The sequence below is a fragment of the Cryptomeria japonica genome, chromosome 3 (genome assembly GCF_030272615.1).
Source record: "Cryptomeria japonica chromosome 3, Sugi_1.0, whole genome shotgun sequence".
In the NCBI taxonomy this organism is placed as follows: Eukaryota; Viridiplantae; Streptophyta; class Pinopsida; order Cupressales; family Cupressaceae; genus Cryptomeria; species Cryptomeria japonica.
The window spans coordinates 793,286,156-793,299,660 of NC_081407.1; the positions used below are offsets into that span (position 1 = coordinate 793,286,156).

The 13,505-nt window shown below is 35.2% G+C and overlaps 1 protein-coding gene across 1 annotated transcript; it reads right to left on the reverse strand.

Annotated features, from left to right (window-relative positions):
- Nucleotides 1-10,392: 10,392 nt before the first annotated feature.
- LOC131075889 (pentatricopeptide repeat-containing protein At2g30780) lies at nt 10,393-13,019 on the reverse strand. Its single transcript, XM_058012825.2, has 2 exons — nt 12,568-13,019; nt 10,393-11,535 (listed from the first exon to the last, which is right to left on the reverse strand). Exons 1-2 carry the CDS (start codon nt 12,880-12,882, stop codon nt 10,924-10,926), a joined length of 927 nt encoding a protein of 308 aa, XP_057868808.1. The 5' UTR covers nt 12,883-13,019; the 3' UTR covers nt 10,393-10,923.
- Between the last annotated feature and the right edge of the window lie 486 nt (nt 13,020-13,505).

The window sequence follows — 13,505 nt, forward strand, 5'->3', positions numbered from 1 at the left end:
GAAGTGACCTTGTCAAAGGATTTCAAACACTCATTCAGAATGTTACCTTGCTAGAGGGTTTACAAATAAGACTGTTAAGTCCACTCAATTAAGAGATTTCCTGTCACTTACAAAATAAACAACAGTAATAAAATATATCTGCAACTTCACATTTGAAATGCTAAAGCAGATTCTATTTGCTCAAAACAATCTTGTCATACGACTAATCTTGTCCCTTGTTGGACTTGCTGGGCTTCTCAATATGTTCTTCATTCAGATCTTCAAGCTTCTGTGCTCGGTAAACATTACTGTAGCATCATTGTGCATACATTTGCCCACATAGATTGTTCATCAACAATTCCTTATTTATAAACAATTTCTAACCGCTTAATCTCCTTGATCACATTTCCCATGATCAATCTTAGCCATCAGAACTTCAAACTTGACTAGGTTCATTGTATCCTTCGATCTGAAAACGTTTTACCTAGCCTTGGAACTTGCATTCCTTCCTTGGAACTTGTGCTAGGTTATTGCGGTTCAATCTGTGTTGTAGATCTTCCTCCTGTGTTTTCGTTGTCGTAGATCCTCAACAAACTTCTTGCACGACATTCCAATCATCCATACATCTCCAGCTCATCAACATCCTTCATTAAATAATGCTTTTATTCATCCAATGCGATCTATTGCAACTCGATTGTTACTCGGTAAATACTGAACTTCACTCGGCATACATTCTACCTTCTTTAACCGATAGCGATAACCTCAGGGTTTACCAACTAGGTTCTTTGCTCGATGACATAGTATAGTATTAAACTTATAATCAACAACATATGTAGGGTATCAAAACAATCAAAACAACATGATCTCATCATTGTCTAACTCGATAATAGTTGCCCATTGAATACCTTATTATTCCCCTTCATTATCACATTCTTTCTATGTCACTTACCGACCTCTTACTACTCATCAAAACATACTTCTCAAGATATGACAACATCATACTAAATCAGAAAATCAATTGCTTGACATCAATGACAAAATAATATTATTAGGACAGTAATCATCCTTCTTCAATTATATCAATGATATCCAACAACCTTCTCAATATCCTTATAGAAATGTACTGAAATGCCAACAATCTCCCTTTGGTGAAAATGCTAACATAAACAATATTAAATATAATGTAGAATAAGCAAAAATAAAAAGACACAATAACACAAAGATTTAACATGTTTTACCAATGTGGGCTACATCCATCAGAGAAATGGTTGTCCACTTCTTTTCTATTATCCAACAAAGAGAAAATTACAATATATGATATCCAACCGTAATACAATGCCATCATAAAATTGGGAGCTTTTGATGTACTTTGGGTGTGACCACTCTTGTATTGTTGCAAACTTCTTATAATCAACCTAGACACTTGTTTGTGAAACCATATGATCAAAATACTCAAGAGCTTAGTAAAGAGAGAACGTTCCTATAAAATCTCGATGGCTCTCCTTATATGATGAAGATGACCAATCTATGTCCTATTGTAGATGAGAAAGTCATCAAAGACAATAATGAATTTAAGCGACCATGAAACACTCTAATCATGACGCTTTAAAAAACTAGAGGAGACATTGAATAAGCCAAAGGACATGTTCATAAATTCAGAATGGCCTTCATGGGTTTCAAAGGTTGTTTTAATAATACTAACTTTTTTACTTGAATTTGGTGATAGTCTGAACATGAAGATCTAGATTAGTAAAATATTGAGCCCTTGAGAGCTCATCCAACAAATCATCAATACTAGGGATCAAAAATTTATATTTGATGGTTACTTTATTGAGTTCACAAAAATTATAACACATGTATCAACACCCATCTTTCTTAAGAGTCATATCTACCAATAAAGAGTAATGATTGCTACTATAGTGAATGATACTCGTGTCTTGGAGCTCCTTCAACACTATCTCAATTTCATTCATTTTCTCAAAACGATACCAATAAGGTTGAATATTAGAAGGGTGGCTGCTTGAAATGAGCGGAATGCACTAGTTATAGGACCTTGGAGGGGGTAAGCCTTTTGGTTCCTCAAATACTAGTTGATACTTACCAAAGGGTCACTTCAAATTGAATGAAGGAGAAGAAAGAGGTTGAGCCTCTTCAGAGTGAAAGTGTGTCAGAATACTAGAACACCCTATTTTAGGAGTTTTTCCATATTATGGGAGTTGACCATTTGAACTTCACTTGCCTTATATCCTTGTAATGCATATTCTTAGCCATCACAATGGAATTTAAGACAAAATTGGGAGAGGTCATAATTTATCAAACCTAAGGTTTGCAACCACTAGACACTACCACATTTGCACCACCCAAGGAAAGAGCAAAAATATCCATGGTCAATTGGTAATTATCCACCATTTGTAATGTCCCCTTTTGGGATACACCTAATTTTCTCCAAAAACAACAATCTCAACAAATGCAATTCATCTACAAATAGAATTTCTATACAAATTACATAATTGTAATGCCAATTAGATAAAATCCTAATTTAGGTCTTGATTAACATCAAAGCATTTATATCAAGAAACTTGTATACAAATAATCTTTATTAAAATCAAGTACGCTAAAATCATTCACATCTACCTCATATCTTAATTTTCCATGGTCAACCATATTAACAATCTAATGGAAAAGCTTGATAGCACATTGGGAGCCTATCTTCCTTAACCAATCCCAAGGGCACAAAATGAACCTCCAAGTTATTTGGCCCCTTGGCCCACAAGTATGGCAGGACCTTCAATCCATGAATCTCGAGGTGGCATGCTTGATGGGGTAAGACTAGTATTGTTGCATCTTCCTACAAAACATTTCTCATTGATTCCAAAATGATTGCTGATGAGAATTAGGTAATTAATTACTTATTCTATATTTCTTGATGGATTTGCAATTAATCCCCTAAATAATCTTATTTAATGATTCTTGAGCAACTTGCTAGAATTATATATGTATATTAGATTCGGCAAAGGTAGAACTCAACTGCAGAGCAAGAGCAATAGGAGCAAGAGCAGCAGGAGAGGGGTCCTCGGGGACGGAAGGGGACACAACAGTGGCAACAAGATGATCAACAACAACATCAACAATAATTGCAGAGGCTATGGCAACGATCGAAGATTTCAAACACGCATGGACAAGAACTCTGTTAGCATCCATCACAAGAATCATATTGAAAGAATGTTGGTTTAATAGAGGGATGCTTGATTGTTCAATTAATTGTTTTCTTGATCCTAAGATGAAGTGTTGATTGATGAGGATATGATGATTGTTTGCTTGATCTTGTTGACTGATTGTTTGCATAATTTTTTGAGGGATTGATGAATGATGGACCAATGGAGGATTTGTTTTGATATATTCATGAGTGATGATTGAATAGTGATCCTTGAATGCTTAGAATGATTTCTCCTTTATACTTCATTGGTGAAAGGGCCACCACCTTTCATGAGAAATGAGTCACTACCCTCCATTGCCACCTTTTGATAATAATAACTATTTTTTCTCCCTTGCATGTCATCAAATGAAACCTTCTCCGCTTTATATCTTCTATTGCAAGGGAGAAGTCACACCTCTTCATCATGTCTACTCTTTATGAGAGTCACAACCTTTCACAATTACCACCCTTTGAAAGAGTACAACCTTCCATAATTTTTGCCCCTTGAAATAGTCACTTCCTTATTTTCTACCCATTCCCTTATATTAATCCTTCCTTGATCCATATGCTCCATTCTTTCTTCCTTGACTATTGTTGGATGAATGATCTTTGGATGTCCTTCTCAAATGAAATGATCTCCCTTTTATAGTTCATGTTTGAGGGAGACACAACTCTTAATTCATACCCTTTTATAGTTCATTATTAAACTTAGTTAAACTTTAGTTTTATTATGTATATATATTTTTAAGTTATTATTATTGTTATCATTTATTATTAAATTCCATTTCAAAAGGCGACATTATTGGCCAACATAAATTGAAAATTATTGCAAGCATGCACATACCAATGGAACTGGATGGCCAATCTTGTTCTAATAAAAGTATGAGCACTATCATCATCAATTAAGACCACTTGCTTTTGTCCTTTAATAGAGCCAATGACCTTAAGTGTTTGGGGAGAAGAGAACCCTATGAAAATATGAATAAAAATATAAGTTGTAGGTATGAATTATTGCTTGGGAGAAGCCAATTTCTACATCCAGAAAAACTCTTTAGTCATTGGGCAATGGTAGAGTCAATGAAATACAAGCATTGCTATTGAGACTTGTGAACATTTTTCCATGGTTGATCCCCATTGTAATATAGCCCCTTGACCATTTCTCTACTATTTCTTTGCAAGAGAGCCTATGAATTGTTGTAGGTTTAGTGTCTTTATCTAATACCCCATTTTTGGTTTAAGAGGAGGAAGAATTGACTAGTTTTTGCTCACTTACAAATTTGCTCCATACAAACCTTGACAAGAATACAACATCTTAGTAAGTATTTGGTTTAAACATAAGAACCTCTATCTGAAGATCTTCTTTGAAACTATTGATAAAACAACTGTAGAAAAATGATTCTCCCAAACTAACAAGCTAGTTTGCTAGTTTCTCCAACTCAATTTAATATGCCTAGATTGAATGTGCTTGTCATAACTTAGTGTGGACACCAACAAAGTCTTCCCAGGCACTAGGGCCAAAGCAGATTAAGGCTTCCTTACAAAAGTTGGACCAAGTGAGGAATTAGTCGTACCTATCCAACCATTGAAACCATTCAAGGGCTTCTTTTCCAAGTGAAACTATGGAATTTGACAAAATGCAAAATAAGCATTGACCTTGCTCAACCAATTAGTAAGATTTGTACAATCAAATTAAGGAAAGTCAAGTTTAGGGGGATAGAGAAAGCCAACCTAACTGGGGGAGTGGAAACTTGCCAAAGTGGAAGAGTGGCCTTTGTCTCCAATTGAGAGTAGTTGGTTCATTTGTTGTGAGCCTTAGGAAATTAAGTCATTGAGGTTGTTGAACTTGTCTTGGTCATGCCTCTATATTTGATCCAGGGGGTCATTAAGAGATTGCACAATGGGATCTTGTGGGTTCTACTAGTCTTGAGAATGGTGACAAGTTGCCATGGAGAGTAGCGTGACCCCCAAAAAAGGTAGCCAAAGTTATATGGCAAATTGACCAGCTCAAAGAGATGAGAACAATGAGATAATCCACCCAAAGGAGCAAAAGTTGGCCCCAACCCAAAAAATTGGTGGCCTAAGTTATCTAACAAATTGACTAGCTCAATGAGGCAAGCATAATGAGACAATTCACCTAAAGGGGTAAAGTTGCCCCCAAACATTTTTTTTGCGTAAGGTTTTCTGAAATTTTTAACCCCTATAGACAAGAACTGTAGTCAATTTATTCAATTTCTGGCTTAGTGGAGAGTTGTATGTTGTAGAACATGTGTTTGGCTGAATTGTAGGGGCACGAATTTCATGCAAAGAAACAACCCCACTAATCACAATTATTTGTAATAACTATAGATCTAGATGAAAACTTTGGAGACTAAATATGGTTGCTATCCAAAGAGAACACTAATAACTATAGCATAGATACAAACACCCAATTGATGGGAAAATCTGACATGGCTAAATGTAGGGCAGAGATCACTGAAGTGGGGATAAAAAGAAGGAACTATAACCTTGAAAAGAGTTTGGATATCACTTGCAATAAAACCACAAGACAAAATATGTTGAGAACATAGAAATATTGCATAAATGAGAGAAACATAAATGCATTTATTATCTTTGCAATGCCACTTTGAATGCACAATCTCCAACTAGAGCATTCACTCTTGTACAAGTATTCCTAGATGCTTTTTAATTAAGAGGTGATTACAATATATAGAGTTTTGGCAAAGGCAACTACTACCATCCCATGCATGTGAGATAAATGATTTATTCTAACAACTAGACAACTTAAGAAATATATGCATCCCATTATTAATGTTACCTAAAGGTTACTTACCAAACATATGCACCCAACTAATACTAACATACATAAAATAAAATTGTGTACATAACAATTTTAGAGTGCATATACAAAAATAATAGCACCATCAAAGTGAAATCTGCAATAATTTGCCTAATACTTCTCCTAGACTAACGGGAGAAGTTACATCGTCCCTCAAATAACAAAAAAATGTTATAAAAACCAACAGTTTCATGAATCAAAGATCTATGTAACTTTACAACAATTTGGCACATCCATGCCAGTCTATTAATTATTAAGGGGTAAGAAAACATCATGCCAGCTGCTATGACACTATTTATTTGTCAGTATTGGCCAGAAGATTTCTATTGATTTAGTTATAATTTCTGAATTAGCAAATTAATATTTTTTATCTTTTAAATCATAGTAACCAACGGTTAAGTTATGGCCTGTGAGCTTACAATAAAGGAAAAAACTATGAAATGTATTTAAATAGAAAAATCCATAACCTTTGCACCCAATTTTAAATACATCAATTCTGCAGCATGACTTCATGTGAGAGAAACAATATTAAGCCAACGAAGACATCATGCAGTTGGAAAGGAAAACATACATAGAATAGAATAAACTACATAGAAGAATGCAATGGTATTGTTAAATTGTCACATACCATAGTTTGTTATTGTCAAACTTTAGGTAGTAGATAGTTTTCTGTGACCATATTGGATTACACGTTGAATAGTTTAAATAAGTAAAATTCCTCGCTGATTATTGGTATATGATTACTCCTCTATTGATTCCAACAGAGTTGAAAGAAAATCAGTTAGCTTGCTTGTGTAAGGCATTCTCACGTTTGAACTAAAACAAGAGTCAATTAGGTCCAAAATGATAACCACAAAATTCACCACCTATCACTTTCTATTTTTCTCAAATTCGTTGAGTTCTTTTATCGTTTTCACATTCCATTTACCATGCTTGAGAAGGGTAAGCATCTTCTGAAAGGTTGTTTCAAATGTCAAGAAAAAAACATCTCCCACGATTGCCTCCTTGAGGCAGCAGTAAACAGTTCCTAGATGTCAAAACCTAATTCCAAGATAAGCATCTTGCTGAAAATTCCCATTGTAAATTTGCTCCAGTTTTTAAATAGGCAAGGATTCATATTCAGCACAGTTACACCCAAGAAAGCAGTAGACATAAATATAGACAAGAAACATCATGGGACAGAAGAATCATAAAAGAAGCCAGTGAATGACACCAGCATTATATTATCGCAAAATAATACTAGACAGAAACATGTCTTTACAGCTCAGGAAAGTCATAAATGGAAAAGATAAAATGATAGCCAAAATTCCTTTAATGGAACTGTGGAAGGCAGATTTATATCATTTTATACTGTATCAGATAAATTTTTCATTGATTTCTACAAGGACAACTTTGAAACATTTGCAAAATAAAAGGGGGAATACAGTTAAAATAAAAAATGGGGCGAATGACTTACTAGGTCGCTAATGATTCACACTGAAGAAATTTAGGATTGCTTGTAGCTCTGATTAGGAAGTTTAAATGTAAATAAAAATTAAGGTGAACCATTTGGGGTGGCCCTGAATCTTATGCAAGAACTTGAACTTTATCATTTTTCATTTTGTTCTTGCTCTACTCATATATTCATTAATTCCTTCTGTTCTGGCCAAATAAACTTTTGTTGACTAGCTATTTGTTCCAATTCAATTTTTCCAAGGATTGAGAAAAACTGGCTGCTGCATAAAGTTTCCATGCTTTCCAATTGTGTAAGCAGGAATTATCTATGTTCCAGCAAGTTTCGGGGATGGCGGGACATGTTTCTGGTACATGGGTACTTTTGGGCCATTTGTTTTAAGGGACGGCAGGGGACGGCAGGGGACGGCTGTTAAAAAAATAGTGGGATTTTTTAAAATATAGAGAAATTTCAAGTATGCATATAATAACAATGATAAAGCACATTAATGCCTGAATAAAAGATATTTCTGGTAGCTAGTGGACATTAATATCTAAACTTTAGTCAAATTAAAACTGAAATTTAGATATGAATGTCTTTAGTGTTGTTGTGTAGCTAGGTCAGATCCCTTCTAGGGCCGACCTAGTGCACAAAATGCCAAGTGGCCTGTCGGCCTTGGCATTTGGATATCTCAGTTGTATGAGTCTAATTTGGGGCAGGCCCTATTTGGGCGAACCACTTGTGTGTAACTTGTGATTAAGTTAAATGTAATTTGCAACTAAGGGAGACTCATATGTAACTTGTAATATATAGGTTTGATGCTATCCTTGGTGCCAAAAGTATATGGCCGACTTGAGGTCTATTAGGAGGTATTGATTCATATATATGCAAGGTCATGATTGCATCAATAGATATGAATTCAATAACATGAAGGACATGTAGCGTGCTCGGGGGTGACGATAAGAGCTTATCGTCTATGGTTGGGAAGGCAACGGATCTTATGTTTGCCTGTGGTTAACAAGCACTACCATAAAATCAACATTTAGAATCTAAAGACATTAACATAGTCTAAAGTTTAGACTGTAACATTTCATGTACTTATTATTCTCAGAATGAAAAATATTTGCTAACTGTAATACTTGTTAAACTTAATATTATAATTGCCACCCAACTGAGATGTTTAAGTGAAAGTTTTATATATCCAAATGTCTCCCTCTACAAATAGAGCAGATTGGGGCAACTTAGTTATGGCAACATATTTCTGGGATTGCTGTTAATGGAGCCTCCTGCACAACAACATTTTTATTAATAAAACATAATTAATAAACTATTGAACTGTCAGTCATAGAAGTGGAAAATATCAAGTGACAGTTCAAATAATACAATAATGTCTCTCCGCCACACAAATATAATAGGAAAAATATTGGATGACAGTTCAGATAATACAATAACAGTCTTATATACCCTTGACGGAAAAAGGAAACAGGAAAAGTTTCAAGATCATTTTTTTGTGGGGAAACGGGCAGGGTACGTCCAGGAACCATCCCTCGTACGGGTATGGGGGTACCAGGCTTGGGGATGCATCCCCATGGAACATAGGGAATTATACCTTTCAGATGGATATTTTCTTCCTTTGTAGCTGATGGATACTTATGATGGAAATATGATATTTTAGCATTGTGCTTTGGGCTCAGAAGCATCTCTTAGATCTTATTTTTGCATGATTATTTAGAAGTTGAATTAAAACAACTCCCTTTGAAACAAGCATGCACTTGTATGACAAAAAAATAAATGAAACAAATTTGATCTCTTGGGAAATTTCAAAATCAAGCTCGATTTTCTCATTTCTTGGCTCTTTTGGTTAGGTAAATGTTTATTGGTATCATATGACCAACCAGGCACAGGTGATATTGAATTGCAGTAGGCAGCTTTGCCTCGTGATTTTAGTTGAATTTATCATGAGTTGTCATTGGAAGGCTGTATAGATGTTTGAGATATATTCTCATTCTTCATTTAATTATAGATTATATTGGGAAGTATTGATTTTAATCCATATTTCATTGTTTCTCTCCCTTTATGAATGCACAATTACTTGTTATGGTTCATTGAGTTAAGCTTATTGATTTTAATCCGTATTTCTTTGTTTCTCTCCCTTTACTAATTCACTATTACTTGTTTTGAATTGGACCCCCCTCCTCCATGGCATCAGAACAAAAGTTAAGGCTAACCTCGCCCTTGCATCTGCCATGAATGCAAGCTTCTCTTATGCACACAAGCCACTCTGTGGGCTTGAAGGCTGCAGAATGGAGTACACCTCAGGTGTCTCTTCCATCAGCAATGATTTGCATTGAGACGGATTGCTTGGTTAATCTGGTGAGGAGTGTAGGATTGTAACCCTTATTTGTTGCAGAGATAAGTACCCTCTTTAGTTGGTGCACAATTATTTTGACAGGTTCACTAGATAAGCCATACTTCAAGGACACAAACTATATCTTGACCACTCAAATTTTTAATGATAATTGCACTAGTTATATTTGGTTTTATTTTCTATCGTACAGATATGAGATGCTTATTAGTTTCAAGTAGTTCATAACATTTGCAGAAAAACAAATGAAAATGCAGTAAGATGCTATGGATAGGAACAGAGTACACAAATAGTGCTTTTCATAGATATTGTATGTTGGATGGAAATAGGAGAAAAATAGGTTTTAGTCCAGCACACGCATGTAAAAATGGTAATGCAAATGCTGGTTGCAACCACTTGAAGAACTTCAAACTAAACTTGCAGAGCAACAACTCTCAAAGGATTTCAGTCTCTACCATACACATTATCGTATGACTTTTTATGATCCCTATTATTCATTGCAATATTAGAAGGTTTTCAACATCTCAATCACATGGAAAACAAATGTGCAAAACAAACTATTAAAATTAGATAAGCACAAGAACTAATGGCAATGTACAAGATTTAAATTTGATATTGAGCTTGCAGAAAACTGAAGATACAGAAGCAGTAGCTTAGTAAGAAGAGCTCTATAATTTGACTAACTTTTAACCTTTTGTTAAAAATATTGAAGATTTTGGCTCACCTCAGATGACAGAATTGAAGCCTACTTTCTTCATTTTCTCTGTAACGACTTGCGAATTCTCAATCTGTCCAGCCTTTCCATACTCTGTAAACAAAAGATTGAATGTGCTGGAAGAAAGCTTGGCAATTCCATTGCTTGATTGAAACTGAGTGATTCAAGCCTAATGATGAAATAGGAAAAGACAACTGCTTTTACATCTTCAGGACATACAAAATATGCCCATATTTTAGCACCTTTCCCACATAAAATTCACCATCAAACAGCTGCCCCATATTTTAGCACTTTTCCCACATCTTTTATTATGTTACTGTATTCTTCTGATATTAACTTTATGTTTCCCAATGCCTTTGCTTTCACCATCATGTCTTCCATTTCTTGTACTCATCTCCATTTAACATACACCTGAAACATATGTTGCTATTTTTTCAGTCACAGTCCATCCTTCTTCCTTCATAAATTTAAGTGTTTCTTTCATTCTGTCCAAACGCCTTTGTTTGCTATACCCTTCGATTACAGATTCTAGCATGACAAGATTTGGCATAACACCACTAGATATCATTTCTTTAAAAGCAACATCCATCATATCATACCTATCAGCTTTGACAAATCCTAAAATCAGATGCTTGTAGGTATCCACATCAGGTGAAAACCCTGCCTGTTTGCAGGCCTCATACCATGCTTGCAAATTGTTGGCATCGCCAAAACGAGAGTACACAGACATAAATGTATTGTATGTCACCAAGGTGGGTTGACAGTCATCTGTTCTGTCCATGACCTCAAACAGACTGAGAGCTTTCGCAATCCTGTTGGAAAATGCATATGCATAAATAAGGGAATTGAATACAGTGACAGTAGGCCTGATTTGTTGAAGCTCCATTAAAGAAAAAGTTCTTGAAGCTAATTGGGCATTGTTTACTCTCCCTGCAAGACTTATATGCCTAGCCCAATCCCTTGGGTTTCGGATTGACTCCTTCACAAGTTTCTCCATTTTCCATTCTAAAACCTGTCAAATTCTGACAACATCTTTAATCTAGAATTTGCATTTGACATGTCTCTGTGTGTGTACACGCCAATATAACACTGTGTATAGCATATGAATATATTGCCTTCAAAATTACAATCTACATATATACAAGCACACCCTCCAAAAACAATGTAGGTTTTGTACATACTATATACACATCATGCCCTTGTCAAAAACAATGTAAGTGCGTTGTGGGAATATATACAATCTTCATAACAACAATCTGAGTGTAATATGTAAATGAATAAATATTGTCAAAAAGAACAATGCAAATGTAGTAGGTATACCTATTTTATAAATGATATATATCTAGATTTTTGAAATTACTTCTACAATTTCTTATCTTCTAGCATATATGTGGAAATCACTGTTTTCTATGATCTATGCACTTCTCTTTGCTGAGGCTTGGGTTTAATTTATGAAACCCTCTTAAGGGACAAGTTGGATGATACAAGGAAGTTTCGAGATATATGTTTCCAAAATAGCATATGCCCTTTAAAAACAATGTGGTATACATCCAGAGTACTCTGGGTGTAGATGGATCGAATTATTATACCAAGCTTACCAAGCTTAGTCATGAGATCAAAACTTAAGATTCAAAATGATATACATCCTTTCAAAACAAAATTTTATACATCTAAAGTTCTCTAGATGTGTTGGTGGGTTGAATTTATTAACAGAGCTTAGTCATGAAATCAAAACCTGAAAGTACCATTCTTGAATAGCACACAAACCAAATTAACCCAAAGACAATCCCCTAGTCGGAAAAGATCTCATACAACAAGTTTTGATGTCTGCGGTGACCTAGGAAAATTGCTTTCCTAACAATGAGTACAATAAATGCTGTAGACACATTTTTTTTAAGACTATATGAATGTATACTAAACCTAATTGTTGTTTTTGAAAAGAAAATATTGTTTTGAAGGGCGTTTACTGTTGTCTATATACTGTAAAGAATTTTGCATCTAGCTTAGCTGTGAGCTGGAATATCAAAGTGCGTATAGCGCATACCTGCTCAACTATGTCGGATGAGGATGAAGATGATGATTTAAGTGCTCTGAGCAGGGGCTCCCAGAACAGGGCATCGCTTCTGAGAAAGAGATCATGTTCTTGATCCAACATATATTTGATGTCTCCATTTTGACTGTTGACAAGTTTGGCGAAGAGGGTATTAACAGATTTACTTAGCTTGGCACTATGAATATTTGAATCATGAGATATTGAGAGCCAGAGAAGGAATCGAGCTTGAATGCGCATCTGGATAGTTGATATGGTAGAAATTTGTTGCCGTAAATTACTGGAGTTATGGAAGAATCTGCTTGCCATTGACGAGAAAACTGAATCATGTAAAGCATACCAGGCCGCTTTTGTGAAAACGGGGAATAAGCTCAGAGGCTAGATAATTGGCCAGATTAGAGCGTATTTATGGATCACCACTATTTAGTGTGGCCGATAATGGGTACGCCAAAAATTAGGAAAAAAACATTCTATTGGATGCTTATATTTGTGCATCACATGAGGTAGGTTATGTAGCAAATAATGCTATTTGTGTAATAATGGTTTCAATGGAGAAGTGATAGTTTCAAATCAATTATTTGTCTACTTATGGGAATTCAAACATGGGAGAAACTAAAACTTTGAGTCAGAAGATAATTAAGTTCCATTATCAATAGGGAGAGAGGAAGAGAGAGGAGAGATAAAGATAGGGAGTGAGGGAGATAGAGAGAGGGAGAGCTAGAGAGGAAGAGATAAAAAGATAAAGAGGAAGAAGGAAAGATAGCGAGAGATATAGATGGTGAGATAGAGAGATAGAGATATAAGGAGATATAAAGAGAGGGGAAGAGGGAAAGGGATATAGATAGAGAAGTAGACAAACAAGATGTAGAGATAGACATATAGAGATAAAGAGAGGGAGAGAGAAATAGGGCATAGGTAGAGAGAAAGAAATA